The 20,574-nt window shown below is 45.5% G+C and overlaps 1 protein-coding gene across 3 annotated transcripts in view; it reads left to right on the top strand.

The window, feature by feature from the left end:
* The window catches only part of TEX11 (testis expressed 11), a 1,490,225-nt gene that overhangs the window by 1,387,681 nt on the left and 81,970 nt on the right, over nt 1-20,574 (top strand). For all 3 annotated transcript variants that reach the window (XM_063937124.1, XM_063937125.1, XM_063937123.1), the window contains one exon: nt 1,440-1,560. In XM_063937124.1, the coding sequence (XP_063793194.1) occupies nt 1,440-1,560 (121 nt within the window). The remainder of the gene's footprint in view (nt 1-1,439; nt 1,561-20,574) is intronic.

Below are 20,574 nucleotides of genomic sequence, written 5' to 3'. Positions count from 1 at the left end.
TTCCGGAAAAAACGCAGGAGTGGCCGGAGAAACGGGGGAGTGTCTGAGCGAACGCTGGGTGTGTTTGTGACGTCAAACCAAGAACGACAAGCACTGAACTGATCGCAGATGCCGAGTAAGTCTGAAGCTACTCTGAAACTGCTAAGTAGTTTGTAATCGCAATATTGCGAATACATCGGTCGCAATTTTAAGAAGCTAAGATTCACTCCCAGTAGGCGTTGGCTTAGCGTGTGTAACTCTGCTAAAATCGCCTTGCGAGCGAACAACTCGGAATGAGGGCCATGGTTTTGCCCAACTGCTAAAAAAATTCCTGCTGCGATCAACTTGGAATTACCCCCCATGTGCACTGCAGTGGGGGGCAGATATAACATGTGCAGAGAGAGTTAGATTTGGGTGGGTTATTTTGTTTCTGTGCAGGGTAAATACTGGCTGCTTTATTTTTACACTGCATTTTAGATTGCAGATTGAACACACCCCACCCAAATCTAACTTTCTATAAGAAATCAAACTTCAGAGAAATTAAATACATGATTCTGACTGCTTATATGTGGGGAAGCAGGCTGCCGGTGATGGGGCATGTCAGGGAGATGCTGGGATTAAATACTCTCATCCATAACTGTACATATAAATTAGGCAGTAAATCTAAAATGTCAAGAGCTAAATATTCCAAGTGTTCAATGTACGTATATTTTCAAATGTGGGAAATGTCGTGTAATTAATAATAATGTAACGTGATAAAAATGGGTGTGGCATTGAAGGTCGACCACTTAGGTCGACAGTGTCTATGTCGACCACTATTGGTTGACAGTAGCTAGGTCAACAAGTATTCTAGGTCGACAGGGTCTTTAGATCGACAGGTCAAAAGGTCGACATGAGTTTTTTAATCTTTTTTGTTGTCATTTTCGCCGTAAAGTGCCCGAGAACCCCAATTAGTGCACCGCATCCCCTTGCATGGCTCGCGGCTTCGGCCAAGGTGCCTCACTCCGCTGCCGCTGCGCTTGGCACAGGTTACCGTTTGATTCGTAGTCCACGTGGATCGTAAAGTATGAAAAAGTTAAAAAAAGGGAAAACTCATGTTTACCTTTTGACCTGTCGACCAATAACATGTTGACCTAGAGACCCTGTCGACCTAGACACTGTCAACCTAAGTCTTGTCAACCTAGAGACCTAATACCAATAACAATGCATATAATCAATAATCATGGACCAATTTAGGAACTTATAAATTAGCTAATATATCAAATATTGAAGTTTTGATATGTAATTATTTCTTTTATCCGTTTTATGCAGTCATAATTAGCGTTAGCATTATCATTACATATACCTCATCTCTTACAGTATGTCATAGCTTAATTCCATGTCTGAGATATGTTTGATGTAAGCTGTAAAGTGTTTGAGAAGAGCACGTCTGATCTACTGTATCTTGTCTCTACCATTAGTAAATGCCTACATAGTCTGATAAAGTTGAGTTTACCTGAGAGACCTGTGGAGCTGGAGAGCTGTGACCAAAAGGAGGCATGGACTTATTATCAGGAGGCACTTACTATCATCTCCACTTGTGTGAGTTTTGAATCGCAATATTCTCTCTCTCTCTCTCTCTCTCTATATATATATATATATATATATATACACATACAGTGCCTTGCTAAAGTATTCACCCCCCTTGACTTTTTACCTATGTTGTTACGGGATCTGGTCTCTAGTGTTAAGTTCACTTAACTTACAGGAAGAAAAAGCAATACCTAAATACAGAAATGTTCAGGCCGCTGCGACCGCTAAGCGTGGGTGTGATAACCCTCTATGAAATGCGTACACGTTGCGTAAGCACACCGTCACGCTGTAAGTACAAAGTAGCTACACGTGCGGCCCAATACACTTTAAACCCCTAACAGGAAAGGAATGCGACACCAGTTGTATTTGGCCCTCATTCCGAGTCGATCGCTCGCTAGCCGCTTTTAGCAGCAGTGCAAACGCTAAGCCGCCACCCGCTGGGAGTGTATCTTAGCTTAGCAGAAGTGCGACCGAAAGGTTAGCAGAACTGCTCCAAAATATTTTCATGCAGTTTCTGAGTAGCTGCAGACCTACTCCTACCTTGCGATCACTGCAGACTGTTTAGTTCCTGTTTTAAAGTCACAAACACGCCCTGCGTCCTGTCAATCACTCACCGATCAGCAGAGCGAATGAAAAGAGTCGCTCGACCTTGTGTGAAACTGCATAGTTTTTTGTGAAAGTACGTCGCGCGTGCGCACTGCGGGCCATACGCATGCGCAGAAATGCCAATTTTTATCCTGATCGCTGCGCTGCGAACGACGCCAGCTAGCAATCAACTCGGAATGACCCCCTATGTTATGTTGTGGTCCAACGCAGCAACAAATATTTACTTAAAAGGGGGTTCACAGAGAAATACAACACTATTACAGAGAAGAAGCTACAACCAATGGATACATACGTTTGTTCGCCTGCGCCACCCGGATCCGGTCCTCAGTCAATCTAGAAAGATGACCTTCAGAGAATAGACTGAGGCCAGCCAGGAGGCTTGGTTTTTATACAATGGTCCAAAGCATGAAACAAAGGAAACTGTAATCTCTTCTTTCATAGGTCAAAGAGCTGGTCATTTACAGTACATGAGGGGTCATAGGTCAGTTTGAATAGGTGGGCGATGCCTGTTCCAGGTGTCCTCCACTGGGTTCCCGCCGAATATCAGGAGTACAGTAAATACAGTGAGATATGAATATTGTATTCCTGTGCATAACTATGCGCAGGAGCATGCGATTATCTGCAAACTGCAATCGGAATATTGTCCTTGAATTACTGTACATGTGGATACCAAACACTATGTTCTGACCTATTTCTGTCCCCTCACATCCTGTAAAGTTGAATATCTCTATTGTTCCATTTCTAATGTAAATGTAACTTGCTGGTGTGGTGTGTGTGTGGGCTATGTGTAAATTATGCACTACGTGGATGAAATGTCAGTTATGTCTTTGTGGCTTTTCAATGCGTATGCTACCATAATTACTCATACCACGCGCTAATACGTAGGGCCTCATGAGCCAATGTACACAGCGTGCGGGCAGGTGCACGCACGGCAGAACAAGCACACGCATGGAGGCCACTCTGTGTGGTGTTTGTACTTGATGCATGTTCATATAATATTTTCGACTTCGACAGTCCACCCTTTGGCTGCAAACAATAACTGCCACGCATAACTAGTAATACTGAAAATATTACATTTACAATATGTACAATGTTCGGGTATCAGGGAAAGAGTAGTAGGTGGGAAATGTATAGCCTAGTGGGATAGGAAAAAGCGTGTATGTATGAGTAAATGTCTGAGGGGCATGTATCATCGTGCCGTGTATGTTCTAAGTAAGCTTCGAGGTACTGCAAAGTATACATTAATTCCTTCTCATCTCGTATTAAGGGTCTGTACATGGGCAAACAAACATTACCGAGCTCTTTCCAGGCAAAGGCCATTAGCCCTCACCTTTCGGGCTTCTTATACCAACAAATGGGGAGCACATTTATCTGATGATACATGTGGGGGAGACGTATGTGTATGCTATTGTGTGTGGATAACATTTATCGACTATGTGTGTCATTAACTGAAGATTGCAGAGATGAGGGTAAGACACATAAAAATCCATTTACATAAATTTGGGTATACTGAAGACTTTTCCGGTTGGATGTCTCTGGGTAGAGGGGAAAACAGAAAAATGGTGAAAGAAACAGGTCATGAAATTCATTTGCATTCCTCATCACAACACTGTTTCTACAGTTGGGTCATAAATCAAATCTGCCGCTGTTACAACGCCCTCGCTCCTTAGACTCATTAAATTTGTCTTATGTGTGCGCCGCGTCAAAATTCAAACACATCTGAATATCAGACCAATAATTATGACGACACCCAGGATACATAGGAGAAACTTTCCCACACTTGCAATTACATTTTGCGCCCACTCTCCTAACCCAGAGAACCATTTGAGTGGATTCAACCATGAGGCCCAGCCGGTCAATTCATTACCCACAGCCGTCAAGGTAAGGTTGTGCTTCCTTCTGAACTCCCACTTCAACTGCAAGATCTCGTCCATCTTTTGATCGATGATCTCCGTTGGGTCTTCAGTACTATTTGTAATATACGTACAGCACTTCACACCATATTGAGTTTCCAGAGTAACAGAGTACCCACCTGTCACAGCCGTGACATATTTTAAGACCATCCTGTGCTGGACCAGCTCCTTCTTGTAGGCTTGCAGTTCCCTACCCGTATACCTGAAGGTGTCATCATACATCTCAGCGATATTGTCTATCAAGTTCGTCAGTGCATGGATGTACCTATAATTTATAATTCCTCTGGCAGTACGGGTGATATCTAATGTGAGAAGAATTTGAATCCCTGTGGATTCATGGATCAAATCAGAGACTGTGTGCTCTGTCCTATCTATGAGGTGTCTCTTGACAATGTGTTCATAATGTGTATGATTATAAGGAGTCTGAGCGTTGCGGTGAATGTCTTTCATTTTGTCGTGTGGTAGTACTCTGCCAATATAACACAACCCTTCAGAGCTCGGAGTAAGCCACTTGTACGCTTTCCTTCCACATATGAAGTAGGCATCATCTGGAAGAACATAAGGGACAAAATGCAACAAAACCATATCACAAATTTTCCTTATAAAGAAACCAGTCCCCAGTTCTCTCATTTGCTCAGTGCAAGTATCGGGCTGGATGATGTGGGCACAATACCCCTGCAACACTTTTCCAGCCCACATGGTTTTGATCCCACGTGTATACCTGTATTGAAAATACCTCCCACCTGTGGCTATCTTACGTACAACTTCGGAGTTGATGGGTACTTTATCAGCTCTATGTGAGAAGGTCATTATCTGGTTATCCCATGTCACTTCCCAATTTCCTGGTTTCCGGAAATTGGACACGTTAAAGCACAACAGAGACCTATCTATGTTGTACTGGGGGAGCTTCAAGTTAGGGGGCCTAGATATATTGAATTTCTTGTCCACCGGTCTCCCCCCCCCCCCGTAATTTGAGTACCTCATCTTTTGTTAAAGGGTATGGCACTAATCCCGACTTACTCTGTCCTTGAGGTACTTGTGAGCACACACAGCATTCTGTTAAGACCGTACCCACTGAGTGGTAATCACTCAAAGGATGTTCGCTCATGTCGATATTATCGTTTGACTGACATCTCTGGATGCACCCATCTTCTACTATGTTATCGCAGTGCGCACATATGCAGTATTCATCAGACAATAACCCTTCACCTTGCCTCCGAGCTCCGTGTCTACCAGATCTCTTACTGATACCAGCTTTGACCAAAGTGATGCGCTGATCCGCACTCTCCATCAGAACCCATTCCAGATCCTTGCTCGACATCTCGGGGGCCCTCACAAAAACAAATTGTCCTGATCAAAAACAGAGTCACAAGAAAAAGCGGGAACACAGTCTCTATGGCCCTCATTCCGAGTTGTTCGCTCGTTATTTTCCTTCGCATCGGTGCGATTTTCCGCTAACTGCGCATGCGCAATGTTCGCACTGCGGCTGCGTCAAGTAAATTTGCTAAGAAGTTTGGTATTTTATTCACGGCATTATGAGTTTTTTTCATCGTTCTGGTGATCGGAGTGTGATTGACAGGAAGTGGGTGTTTCTGGGCGGAAACTGGCCGTTTTATGGGTGTGTGAAAAAACGCTGCCGTTTCTGGGAAAAATGCAGGAGTGGCTGGAGAAACGGGGGAGTGTCTGGGCGAACGCTGGGTGTGTTTGTGACGTCAAACCAGGAACGACAAGCACTGAACTGATCGCAGATGCCGAGTAAGTCTGAAGCTACTCAGAAACTGCTACGAGGTGTGTAATCGCAATATTGCGATTACTTCGTTCGCAATTTTAAGATGCTAAGATTCACTCCCAGTAGGCGGCGGCTTAGCGTGAGCAACTCTGCTAAAATCGCCTTGCGAGCGAACAACTCGGAATGACCTCCATTGCACAGTCATCTCATTATTGCATTTAAAATCCTGGGGGTCTATCATTACATGGGGTTGTCGTCCAAAAAGAACTTCGAAGGGTGATAAGTTAAGCGGTGACCTGGGAGTGGTTCTGATGCTGTACAACACTAGTGGCAGTGCTTCTGGCCACAACAGTCAAGTTTCAGCCATCACTGTGCTCAGCTTGTTCTTAATAGTGCTTTTCATTCTCTCCAACTTCGCACTGGCCTGTGGCCGGTATGGAGTATGCAGCTTACTATTAATACCCATCAGTTTGCACATGACCTGAAAGACTTCACCTGTAAAATGGGTACCCCTATCACTTTCAATCATTTTAATGATACCATATCTACACACAAATTCCTGCACGATTTTCTTTGCAGTGAACACGGCAGTATTTGTGGCAGCGGGGAATGCTTCTACCCAGTTTGAAGAGACATTGATACATACTAATACATACTTTAAATTCCTACAGGGTGGTAACTGTATGAAGTCGATTTGTATTACCTGGAAAGGTCCGTCTGTAGGAGGGATATGGGATGGCTCCATTGGTATTGTCTTACCAATATTCTTCCTCAAGCAAGTAAGACATGTCATTGCTTTCTTACCTGAGAAGAGAACCCTGGTGCACTCCAGTAGGCTCTTACCAACTTGCAGATACCTTCCTTGTTCAGATGAGTCAGACCGTGTGCCACCTCAGCTAAGCTTGGGAGATATGCCCTGGAAGTCACTGGCTTACTGTGTCCATCTCTCCAAAGTCCTGAGGACTCCTGACCATATCCCTTTGCCTTCCAGACTGCCTTCTCCTGTTGGGAACACAAATTTAGCATTTCGATACATTGTTTATCGTGCTAAATGTCATCAGTTGTGTGGTGTTAGTTTGTATGATGGTGCTTGCTGCTGATTTTGCAGCTTCGTCCGCCCGGCTGTTACCAAGTGAAATTGGGTCTTGGTTGTAAGTGTGTGCTTTACACTTGATAACAGCCACTCTGTCCGGTTCCTGTATGGCTGTCAGAAGCCTCTTAATGTATGACGGATGCACTACAGGTGTGCCAGCTGCCGTTATGAAATTTCTGAGGTGCCACAGGGCCCCGAAATCATGCACCACTCCAAAGGCGTACCTAGAGTCCGTGTATATATTAGCTGACTTACCCTTTGCCAACTCACATGCTCTGGTCAGTGCTACCAGCTCAGCAACTTGTTTTGAGTGAGGTGGGCCAAGGGGTTCAGATTCTATGATAACTTTGTAATCTACAACTGCGTATCCGGTGCACAGGTCACCCGAGTCTGTCTGTCTATGGCAACTACCGTCAGTGTAGAAGGTAAAGTCTACACCTTCCAGTGGGTTGTCACTTATGTCAGGTCTCGCAGTGCAAGTCTGGTTCAGGTATTCTATACAATCATGCGTATCAGTGTCTGCACTAAATCCTCCTCCACCATCATTCTCATTCTCCACCCTTTGTGCATGACCAGGCACACTCGGCAAGTAAGTTGCAGGATTTAGTGTACTGCACCTCTTTATGGTGATGTTTACAGGGGCCATAAGTGATAGTTCCCACTTTGTAAACCGAGCGGCTGAGACATGTCTGGTTTGGGCAGAGTTTAGCAAGGCTGATACTGCATGTGGTGTATGGATGGTCAGGTCATGTCCTAACACTACGACTTCGCTTTTACTTACCAACAAAGCTATGGCTGCAACACTTCGTAGGCAAATGGGGAGAGACCATGCTACAGTATCCAACTGTGCACTGTAGTAGGCTACCGGTCTGCTGGCATCACCATGCTTCTATGTTAAGACTCCTGCCGCGCACCCAGCGCTTTCGGTACTGTACAATTCAAAGGGCTTCTCTTAATCTGGCATCCCCAGTGCTGGTGCTTGTGACAAACACTGTTTTAGTCTTTCAAATGCCAGTTCGGACTCTTCTGTATGAGAGAGCCATTCTGGTTTGTTCGAAGAGACCATTTCTTGCAAAGGTAGTGCCAGAATAGAGAACCCCGGAATCCAATTCCGACAGTACCCACACATTCCTAGAAAAGTGCGGATCTGTTGCTGAGTTTGCGGCAGGGTCATGTCTCCTACTAGAGTGTGTGGAACATACTGATCTTTTGATTTTGATTTTTAAAGTTTTATGTATATATGTTTGTCATTTAATTGGAGTAAAAGGTTGTATTTAAATTAAAGCAGACTCTTTGTTTACTGATTGCAGCAGTGAGTAAAGGCAGACACTCATTATATTATATAATTTTATATTCTAATTCAAGCGCACCATTGTTCCCTCTTTTTTTGTTTAAATTCTTCTGAGGATTTAGCTAATCCTTTTTAATGTGTGCAGCTGAAGTTCAATTTAACAGAATTGGTTTAATTGCGCCGGGAGTTGTGGTGTGAAAAACACCTCTTTTGTGTTTGTGGCAGGGTCATGTCGCCTGTATTCTGTCAGTGGTGAGGTGTCTAAGTCCTTGTGTCAAGCAGTGTCCCAAGTATTTAACCCTAGTCCGGCACAACTGCAACTTATCCTTTGAAACCTTGTGTCCTGTCTGGGAGAGATGAAACAGAAGCTGTTTAGTGTCTGCCAGGGATGACTCGAATGAGTCAGAGCACAACAAGTCATCAACATATTGTATTAGCACCGACCCACTCTCAGGTTGAAAAGATTGCAAACAGTCATGTAGGGCCTGGGAGAAAATACTTGGGCCATCAATGAAACCTTGGGGGAGACAGGTCCAGGTGTACTGTACTCCCCTGTAGGTGAAAGCAAAGAGGTATTGGCTGTCAGGGTGAAGAAGGATAGAAAAGAATGCAGAACAGAGGTCAATGACAGTGAAGAACTTAGAGGTGGAGGGAATCTGCATGAGGATGACGGCTGGATTGGGCACTACGGGGAATTGGCTCTCAACTATCTTGTTTATCCCCCTTAGAGCCTGCACTAGCCTGTAACCCCTCACCCCACTCATTTTCACGGGGAAGATGGGACTGTTGGCTGTGCTGGACATCCTGACTAGGATGCCCTGCTGTAACAGCCGTTTTATGACGAGGTATACTCCTAATTCCACCTCCGGTTTCAGAGGGTACTGGGGGATTTTTGGAGCTATCCTGCCACCTTTTATTTGTACTACTACTGGGGCTACATTCGCCATCAATCCAGTGTCCTGTCCATCCTTGGTCCAAAGGGAACCCAGTATTTGCGAGATCATTTCCTCTACCTGCGATGGACATGTGTCTATAACGGTGGAGTGTAACATTAGCCTTTGATGGGTGTCTAATCAGGGCCGGTTCTTAGTCTTGTGGCGCCCCGGGCAAAATATGGGGGCATGGCTTCGAATGGGGGCGTGGTCACGACGCTGAAAGAAAAAAATAAATAAAAAAAAGTATACTTACCATCCCCGTTCCTGATCCAGACCGCTGCAGACCCCCATCCGCCGGCGGCGCCGCTCTTCTCCTCTCTTCGATCTATGGGAGAGACGTTATTACGTCTCTCCCATAGAACAGCATAGACACTAGAGGTCAATTATGACCCCTAGTGTCTGTGCCACTATGCTGTGTGGTGCGCGATGACGTCATCGCGCATCGCACAGCAAGGTCCTCTACATGAAGGGAAACTAGACCGTAGCGTCTAGTTTCCCTTCATGGAGAGGACCTTTGCTGTGCGGTGCGCGATGATGTCATCGCGTACCACCCAACTAAAGTCCTCTCAATGAAGGGAAACTAGACGATACGCGTCTGGTTCCCTTCAAAGCGGGGGGGGGGAGGGGGGGCACAGCAGGGCACTGCGGGGGGCACAGTGGCGGATCTTGCCCTGGTGCGGTGCCCTCCGGATGGCACCGGCGCCCTCCGCAAGGCGGCGCCCCGGGCAAAAGTACCGCTTGCCCGTGGCAAGAACCGCCACTGTGTCTAATATATCTTGTACTTCCTGTGCATGGTACTCAGTGATATCTAAGAACACATCCTCAGGGGTACAGTATATGACACACCGCATTTTACACAACAAATCTCTGCCAAGTAGATTAGTCGGAGCCGATGCAGCCAACAGGAAAGAATGTTTGGTATGCAACAGCCCTATCGTAATCTCTGCAGGTCTACTCAAAGGGTACTGCTGCACCTTTCCCGTTACTCCCATTGCCGAAATCATTTTCAACGTGGTTGTTACACCTATGGTGGAATTTAGCACTGATCTGGCAACCCCTGTATCTACAAGAAAGGGTAGTGGTATGCCAGCTACATTGACCATGACCTCAGGTTCACTTCCAAGGCCAGCAATCAATTACGCCGGCTGCAGACTACAGGTATGACCTGACTTCTATTGTGTTGTGGGACACTCCCGCAGGGCATTGGCAGCTACAATATGTGCGGGGGGATAACTGTGGGTTTTCGGGGGGTCTGCCTGCCAGTCCCTCCTCGGTGGGTACCTCTTTGTTTCCCCTCTATGCGGCTCATAATCCCTCCTATGTGTTCCCTGATCCTGTCTATGTGTTTGGTACCGTGATTCGTATTCTGTTCTAGGGGGTCTATATTTAGTATGTGTCCCATTACTCCTACAATCCTGAGTAAAGTGTCCTTCCTTTCTACAAATGTAACACAATCCTGTTTTTTTCCAAACATCAGGGGTCTGGGGTTTAGGTTGGTTGGACATCCCTTCCAGCGCCTGTATACTTACCAGCATCAACCTATCCCCTTGCGACTCCCTGTGTTTAGTGATATTTCGGTTGTGCTCTGTTGTGGACTCTCTCAGTGCAGCTACCGTGATACCTCTCCAATTTCGCAGAGAGATTGCACTCTGGTCCTCAATGCCTCCTTTAATCCGTCCATTAGTACAGACACAGCGATTCTCCCTGTGGTTGGCATTTTCCTTAATATCCTCTATCCCAGTGTATCTAGCCATTTCCTGTAGAGCTCTGTGGAAATACTCGGATGCCGTTTCACTTTCCTTCTGTCTTATGGAGAAAATTTTGTTCCAGTTAACAACAGTAGGGAAATACAATCCTAATTGTATATTAATTTGCCTTACATTCTCCTGGGTATACTCATCAGTGAGAGGCACTTCTACATCTAGTTTGCAATCAATTATGAATTTTGGGATGTCAATATTAGAGGGTAGACTCGCTCTTAGCACTATCCGCCAATCTTTGTCTGTGGGCTCATGGGCATTGCCCAATTCTTTAATAAATTTCTGGCATCTGACTAGATCTTTTCTGGGATCGGGGAATTCTGACATAATTGACCTCAGTTCTGTTCGGGACCAAGGACAATGCATTGCAATGTTCCTAATGGGGGTTACTCCCTGATTATCGGTCTTCCCATTGGGGACTGCAATCACCCTGACTGGGTTTAACTCAACCACTTAATTTCTGTTTGTCTCTATAATACGGGGAGCTATTGTCTCTGCATAATGGACGGTTCCATACTTACCGGTGGACACAACCTCACTCGCCCCACCAATGGGGGGCATCGCCACTGTTCTCACCGGTTGGGCCGTGCCCACCTGGGTGTCCTGCATGGTAGCTGCTAGGGAAAGTGCTGATATCATGTTAGGCTCGTTGTCTTCCTCACAACCTTGGGGAGAATTCAAAACAGGATACAACTTGCAGGGGTTAGGGTTAACGCACTGATTATGCATTTTGCTATCATTTACCGATGTACCATTGGTTGTAGCCGGTTTCTCTCCATCGACATATGGTGGTGGTGGTGCGCTCGCAATCACATTCCTGTCAGGTTTGGAACTTGCTGTGTGAGCCAGCTCCCTTTGCACATCTCCCTCTTGCTGCCACATATTTAAACAGTCGTTATGTCTGATCCTTAGTTTCCTAGACTTGATCAGACATATTCTATTCCTTACATTCTGCAGTACCTCTGGTTTAAAAGTACCCATCCTAGGAAATGATGCCTTATCCCCCGCAGTCATACATACCCATTCATCACAAAAAGCCTCTGTGCGTGGACCATACTTACCACACATTACTAACCTTGAGGACCCTTTAGGCCCTGCTTCTTCTTCAGCCTGAACCCTGGCTGCTGAGCGCCTCTCACTAGTGCACTTGGCTCCCATTGTGGGCCTTTTATACACAATCTCCAAATGCACAAGGAAAAACTGTGAAAGTTCTTACCGAGTGCTTTCACTCACTCCAGTCCCTGCTGGCCTATACGACGAACCACTGTCAATAGTGGGACGCGATGTACCCAACCTTCAGACTGCTATCAGACCCTTCCGCACCGTTATTTCTTTCGGTGGAGGTTCTGTTGGAATATTTTCCCTGAGAGAGACAGCGAAAAAATTCCTTTTCGGTACTGGAATTTTTGTAGGATGAGATCACCCTTTCCAGTGAATGTCCACCAGGGAGATTTCCTGAAGAGCAAAAACCCCTTTGTTTACACAATCACATCTGCGTATGCTTCTACAAAGCACATATGATGACGCAATTTGCGCAAAAGAATGCAAATGGTATCACGTTGTGCCACATATAGCACATGGACGTGCGGTCCAATCGCACAGCCTATAGATGCTTATTATCTATAAGCCCTACAATCACTATCACGAATTCACCTAGTTCACTTAGACCACCTAGTTCACTTAGACCACCTAGTTCACTTAGACCACCTAGTCCACTTCAGTCAATACGTAAGGTTGCGAACCTTTCAAGCCGCAAGCCTCTGCTAACTCAGCATCTCTCATGGGATCCCGATTTTTTCCCGGGGTTCAATACGTCACTCCTACTTTCAGCTCACACAAATACACAATGTTTTTCTGTACAGAAAAATATCACTCCCTTTGATTGATAGCCTAACCCAGAGGTAGTACAGTTTTAAACAAAATATTATAGTAATCTGCTTTTAAAATCGGACAGTTATTTGCTATTGTATGACTACAAATCCTTTACACCGCCTTAAACTTTAGCTACTATCGTGTGGTTAAAACGTGCGCTCGCTGCTTCACGTAACTCTGCATATGCCTGCAACCGTGCGGTCACGCACCACGTGCGCGTTCCCATACGCTAACCGCACACAGCATGCCACATGTTCACTGTGCGTTCGCACTTAGATATACCACACTATATCACGATAAATGTGAGCAACAAAATACTACTGCTCACTACACAACACAACACACTTGTTCCTTACACTCGCTGGAAGTTATCCCCCAAAGATAATCTTCTGTTGAGTGTATACCTAAACGTTTTAGGCCGGAACTGTGTTTCTTATTTTTTATAATTACTCCCTTAACACACTAACTCAAATATATATAGCAAATAAACTTATCCGACTTTATACAGATCTATAATGACTAGTGATGTGCACCGGAAATTTTTCGAGTTTTGATTTTGTATTCGGTTCCACAGCCAAGTTTTGGATTCGGACGCTTTTTGGCAAAACCTCCCTGAAATTTTTTTGTCGGGTTCGGGTGTGTTTTGGATTCGGGTGTTTTTTTACAAAAAAACCCTCAAAAACAGCTTAAATCATAGAATTTGGGGGTCCTTTTGATCCCATAGTATTATTAACCTCAATAACCATAATTTCCACTCATTTCCAGTCTATTCTGAACACCTCACACCTCACAATATTATTTTTAGTCCTAAAATTTGCACCGAGGTCGCTGGATGGCTAAGCTAAGCGACCCAAGTGGCCGACACAAACACCTGGCCCATCTAGGAGTGGCACTGCAGTGTCAGACAGGATGGCAGATTTAAAAAATAGTCCCCAAACAGCACATGATGCAAAGAAAAAAAGAGGTGCAATGAGGTAGCTGTGTGACTAAGCTAAGCGAGCCAAGTGGCCGACACAAACACCTGGCCCATCTAGGAGTGGCACTGCAGTGTCAGACAGGATGGCAGATTTAAAAAATAGTCCCCAAACAGCACATGATGCAAAGAAAAAACGAGGTACAATGAGGTAGCTGTGTGGCTAAGCTAAGCGACCCAAGTGGCCGACACAAACACCTGGCCCATCAAGGAGTGGCCCTGCAGTTTTCTAGCGAGAGGATGAGTGCTTCCATCCTCATGTGAATCTGAACCACTAGCCATGAACATAGGCCAGGGCCTCAGCCGTTCCTTGCCACTCCGTGTCGTAAATGGCATATTGGCAAGTTTACGCTTCTCATCAGATGCTTTTAATTTTTATTTTTGGGTAATTTTATTGAACTTTTGTAGTATACTTGACGACACAGAGGTATAACAATGGACTACTGTACTGTACTGCTATATATATATATACTGGTGGTCACAGCAACATTCTGCACTGTCCCCTCCTACTATATACTGCGCACAACTAAAATGCAGCACAGGTATGGATGCATAGTATACGTGACGACACAGAGGTAGAGCAGTGGACTACTGTACCGTACTGCTATATATATATACTGGTGGTCACAGCAACATTCTGCACTGTCTCCTCCTACTATATACTGCGCACAACTAAAATGCAGCACAGGTATGGATGCACAGTATACTTGACGACACAGAGGTAGAGCAGTGGACTACTGTACCATACTGCTATATATATACTGGTGGTCACAGCAACATTCTGCACTGTCCCCTCCTACTATATACTGCGCACAACTAAAATGCAGCACAGGTATGGATGCATAGTATACTTGACGACACAGAGGTAGAGCAGTGGACTACTGTACTGTACTGCTATATATATACTGGTGGTCACAGCAACATTCTGCACTGTCTCCTCCTACTATATACTGCGCACAAGTAAAATGCAGCACAGGTATGGATGCATAGTATACTTGACGACACAGAGGTAGAGCAGTGGACTACTGTACCATACTGCTATATATATACTGGTGGTCACAGCAACATTCTGCACTGTCCCCTCCTACTATATACTGCGCACAACTAAAATGCAGCACAGGTATGGATGCATAGTATACTTGACGACACAGAGGTAGAGCAGTGGACTACTGTACCGTACTGCTATATATATACTGGTGGTCACAGCAACATTCTGCACTGTCCCCTCCTACTATATACTGCGCACAACTAAAATGCAGCACAGGTATGGATGCATAGTATACGTGACGACACAGAGGTAGAGCAGTGGACTACTGTACTGTACTGCTATATATATACTGGTGGTCACAGCAACATTCTGCACTGTCCCCTCCTACTATATACTGCGCACAACTAAAATGCAGCACAGGTATGGATGCATAGTATACTTGACGACACAGAGGTAGAGCAGTGGACTACTGTACCGTACTGCTATATATATACTGGTGGTCACAGCAACATTCTGCACTGTCCTCCTACTATATACTACAATGCAGCACAGACATGGAGTGTTTTTCAGGCAGAGAACGTAGATATTTTCAGCACACTGAGCACAGATATTTGCAAGCACACTGAGCACAGATATTTGCAGCACACTGAACACAGAAACTGAGAGAACGCAGCCACGTCCTCTCGCTATCATCTCCAAAGCACGAGTGAAAATGGCGGCGACGTGCGGCTCCTTATATAGAATATGAATCTCGCGAGAATCCGACAGCGGGATGATGACGTTCGGGCGCGCTCGGGTTAACCGAGCAAGGCGGGAAGATTCGAGTCTGCCTCGGAACCGTGTAAAATGGGTGAAGTTCGGCGGGGTTCACTAATAATGACTGTTATAACCTATGGCAACAATATGTGAGAATGTATACAAAGTATCAGTATGCTTTGTGTACACTTCCGTGCCAAAAGTTACACACAAATAATAAACTTTTTTTTCCCCCTGTTTGTCCCTTGGCTCATACCAGCACCTCTAAGACTATACAGCACAGACTTGGTCTAACAACACAAGATAGTTTTGAACACAATGCAAGGTTACTTAAGATTCGTCTTCACCCTTTGTTGCTAGATCAAAGTCTGTGTGGCTCTGCAAGTTTATAAGTATGTGGTGAACTGGGCGAGCCCGCAATTGTTAAGTTCACTTAACTTACAGGAAGAAAAAGCAATACCTAAATACAGAAATGTTCAGGCTGCTGCGACCGCTAAGCGTGTGTGTGATAACCCTCTATGAAATGCGTACACGTTGCGTCAGCACACCGTCACGCTGTAAGCACAAAGTAGCTACACGTGCGGCCTAATACACTTTAAACCCCTAACAGGAAAGGAATGCCACACCAATTGTATATGTTATGTTGTGGTCCAACGCAGCAACAAATATTTACTTAAAAGGGGGTTCACAAAGAACACTATTACAGAGAAGAAGCTACAACCAATGGATACATATGTTTGTTCGCTTGCGCCACCCGGATCCGGTCCTCAGTCAATCTGGAAAGATGACCTTCAGAGAATAGACTGAGGCCAGCCAGGAGGCTTGGTTTTCATACAATGGTCCAAAGCATGAAACAAAGGAAACTGTAATCTCTTCTTTCATAGGTCAAAGAACTGGTCATTTACAGTACATGAGGGGTCATAGGTTGGTTTGAATAGGTGGGCGATGCCTGTTCCAGGTGCACTTGCAGGTGTCCTCCACTGGGTTCCCGCCGAATATCAGGAGTACAGTAAATATAGTGAGATATGAATATTGTATTCCTGCGCATAACTATGCGCAGGAGCATGCGATTATCTGCAAACTGCAATCGGAATATTGCCCTTGAATTACTGTACATGTGGATACCAAACACTATGCTCTGACCTATTTCTGTCCCCTCACATCTTGTAAAGTTGAATATCTCTATTGTTCCATTTCTAAAGTAAATGTAACTTGCTGGTGTGGTGTGTGTGGGCTATGTGTAAATTATGCACTACGTGGATGAAATGTCAGTTATGTCTTTGTGGCTTTTCCATGCGAATGCGTATGCTACCGTATTTACTCATACCACGCGCTAATATGCAGGGCCTCATGAGCCAATGTACGCAGCGTGTGGGAATGCACACGCACAGCAGAACAAGCACATGCACGGAGGCCACTCTGTGTGGTGTTTGTACTTGATGCATGTGGGTATAATATTTTTGACTTCGACACTAGGCCGACACTATCTAGGTCGACCACTATTGGTCGACAGTACCTAGGTCGACAGGTTCGACAGGTCAAAAGGTTGACATGATTTTTTCACAATTTTTTTCTTTTTTTGGACCTTTTCATACTTAACAATCCATGTGGACTACAATTGGGAATGGTAACCTGTGCCGAGCGCAGCGGTAGCAGAGCGAGGCACCTTGCCCCAAGCATGGCGAGCGAACAGGGTGCACTAATTGGGGTTCCCGGTCACTCTACGAAGAAAACGACACAAACCCCCCATAAAAAACTCATGTCGACCTTTTGACCTGTCGATCTAGAATATGACGACTTGGAGACCCTGTCGATCCAGCATCCCTGTCGACCTAGACCTAGACACTGTCGACCTAGTTACTATCTACCTTCCATACCACACCCATTGTTACATTACAACCTGTAATTTAGTTTTCTCTTACGTCCTAGACGATATTGGGGTCCATTTAGTACCATGGGATATAGACAGGTCCACTAGGAGCCATGGGCACTTTAAGAATGTGATAGTGTGGGCTGGCTCCTCCCTCTATGCCCCTCCTACCAGACTCAGTTTAGAAAATGTGCCCGGAGGAGCCGGTCACGCTGAAGGAAGCTCCTGAAGAGTTTTCTGCATTTATTTTATATGTTTGTTATTTTCAGACAGGGCTGGTTGGCACCAGCCTGCCTGCTTCGTGGGACTTAGGAGGGGAACGGTCCAGCCTCTTGAAGGGTTAATGGTCCCGTTCCCTGCTGACAGGACACTGAGCTCCTGAGTGAACTATTCGCAAGCCCACCACAGTGAGCGTACATTCCCGAAGCACGCTGCCACCGCTAACAGAGCCAGAAGAATGAAGAGTGGTGAGTACTAAGTCGGCGTCACAGTACACAACTGCGTCCCAGTACACTGTACACAGTACCCATACTGGCACAACAGTCTTAAAACGGTTATCTCCATTTTAAGCACCAGATTCCTCAGCCAGTATAAAAAAATCGGGAAGACTGCGCACCATTGAAGGGGCGGGGCTTCCCTATGAGAGGATCCAGCAGCTCACCAGCGCCATTTTCCCTCTGCAGTGGACACAGACGCTGACAGGACAGGGACGCGCAGCTCCTACAGTGACTCCAGATTACCTCAGCGGTACCAGGGGGTCATAGCAGGGGGAAAGCGACTTTTAGTGTACTAAGTTCCCTATCAGGGTACTTAGTCTGCGACCCGGCTAAGCTTGGCATTAGCGATAAGGGTGCGGTGGGGGCTGGCTCCAAACAACTCTGTGTCTCCCTGAAGGGCTCTTTGTGGGTTAATTGTGCTTAAACTTTCCCGTGTGTGTGCTGTCACATTTACAATATGTCAGGCAAAGAGTGGGTTTCTTGTACTGCAGAGTGTTTCTCTTCACCAGGGGGCTCACTACTGGTTACTCAGGGTTCACAGAGTAGCGGGGCTGAACCAGAATGGGTTAATTCTTTTAAGGGAATGATCTCAACTCGTTCTACATAATTGTCCCGCAATGAGAAAGAGACACAATACTTAAAACAGACTGTGGATGAGTTTATGAACAGAGTCTCAGTCCCCAAGACAGCACCTCAATCCCCTCCCATTTGTCTGCAAAAGTGATCTCTGGCCCATATCCTGCAGTCTGACTCTGACGCTGACGGGTCAGACATGGAGGAGGGAGAGGTGGACTCGGAGGGGGGGGGGGGATGCAGCTCTGTCACAGGGAATAGAGGCTATCAGAGATGTTCTGCATATTCCTGATAAGGTGTCAGAGGAGTGTGAGGAATCTTATTTTAATGTAAAAAAGAAGTCCTCAGTCACTTTTCCTGCGTCAAAGGAATTTAATACTCTGTTTGAAGAACCATGGGTTAATCCTGATAAGAAACTTCAGATCCCTAAAAGGTTGCTCTCATCTTTTCCTTTTCCTCTGGAGGATAGATCCCACCCCTGCCACGATTAGTCGTCCTGGTGGGTTTTTGCTGTCGGAGGATGGTAAAAAACAGGTATGTTAGGGTTCTTTACATTTAGGAAATCAAACTCTTGTTTATTTAGGATACCCTTGTCTCTTCCTAAGTTAGAAACTAAAACGTATATAAAACCTACAGATACTAATAGTTATTTAAATGCGAATAGTAATCACCACAAAGCGTGGATTAAAAACATTCCGGGAGGACAAATGAGACGCATTAAACGTAACTGTTCAAAAGATACAGATTTCAATATACAAGTGGAGGAGCTTATCAAAAATTTTGAGGAAAAAGATTACGACAAACAACATCTATCAGAAATGAAGAAAACCACAAAAAAATCTAGATCGGTCAGAACTCCTAAAGTACAAACAAAAAACCTCCAATCCGATGGAGGATGTACTTCTTATTACTACGTTTTCAGCTCAGAATAATAGGATAGAAGAAAGTATTCGAAAACATTGGCATATCCTATTATCAAATGAAAGTCTAAAAGAGTTACTCCCAGCAAAGCCACGTATAGTTTATAGGAGAGCCCCTACTCTGAAGTTTACGCTGGTCAGAAGTCACCTTAACCCTGAAAATAGGATTTTGGTACTTACCTGTTAGGTTCCTGGTGCTCAGAACAAGGGAGATGTTATGAAGCGAGTCCAGAGCACCAGGACGTAATGCTGGGAAAGGGGAATGGAAAGGGAATAGCCCCTGGCGCCCTATCTCCGTTGTCTCGCCCATGCTGTCAGTACACTCTTGCGAGACTATAGTTGCTTGAGCCCATGGCAGCCGCGTTTGAAGGGCGGATTACGTCTGCCCAACTTCGATGCCCCCTCAGGTCTTAATGAGAGACAAAGAGTGAACCGAGACAGGGTGATAACAAGGGGCTCTCTGACTAAACAACAAGGCCAGGGGCTACTAACAAACCTAAAACCAAAGTATGTGCGGCTTGCCGCCAAAGGAAAAGAACAACAAAGGAAATGCTGACCATTCGCCGACACAATACTTTTGTGTACCGGCGGTGACAGCATAAGCAGAACCCTCTGCAAAACACCAGTGACAGAAATAATAAGGGAATACAGCGGCCTAGGCCGACGGACGCGGCAGTGCCGCTAATCACGGAACCGGTACGAATACTGGCAAACGGACAGGAACTCCCAATGCTGCTGACACAGACTCTCAGAACTGGAGGACAGGCAGAATCCCAAACGACAGACCGGTGGACACCAAGAAGCCAGAAACTTGACCAGGCACAGGCAAAGGTACTGGACCTCAGGACAGGAACGCCTCACGGCAGGACACGGGATCAGACATAGGAATCGACACAGGGACTGACACAGGAATCGACACAGGAAGCTCAGGAACTAGCAGGAACCAAGCTCAGAACTCAAGCAGACTGGAACCCAGAAATATCACCAGCATCTGTGAATAGCACTGAGCCAGCATATAACAGAGAGGCCTAATTAATAATCTCATGCAGCTGCCCTGTTGCATGACTCCAAACTGACAAGATGCAATTAGCAGCCAGGTGAGGCTGAACACATGGGAACAAGCTGCAATTACACAGACTCACCAGCGGCAGCAACCAAGAGTACTCTTAAACAGAGCAACGGGCAATCCTGGCCTGCGAAACAACTTATAAACATAAAATACCTAACTGACATGCAAAACAGGAATG

This window comes from Pseudophryne corroboree, chromosome 8 (assembly GCF_028390025.1).
Source record: "Pseudophryne corroboree isolate aPseCor3 chromosome 8, aPseCor3.hap2, whole genome shotgun sequence".
In the NCBI taxonomy this organism is placed as follows: Eukaryota; Metazoa; Chordata; class Amphibia; order Anura; family Myobatrachidae; genus Pseudophryne; species Pseudophryne corroboree.
The sequence above is the reverse complement of the archived record's forward strand: the minus strand, read 5'-3'. Positions and strand labels throughout refer to the sequence as shown.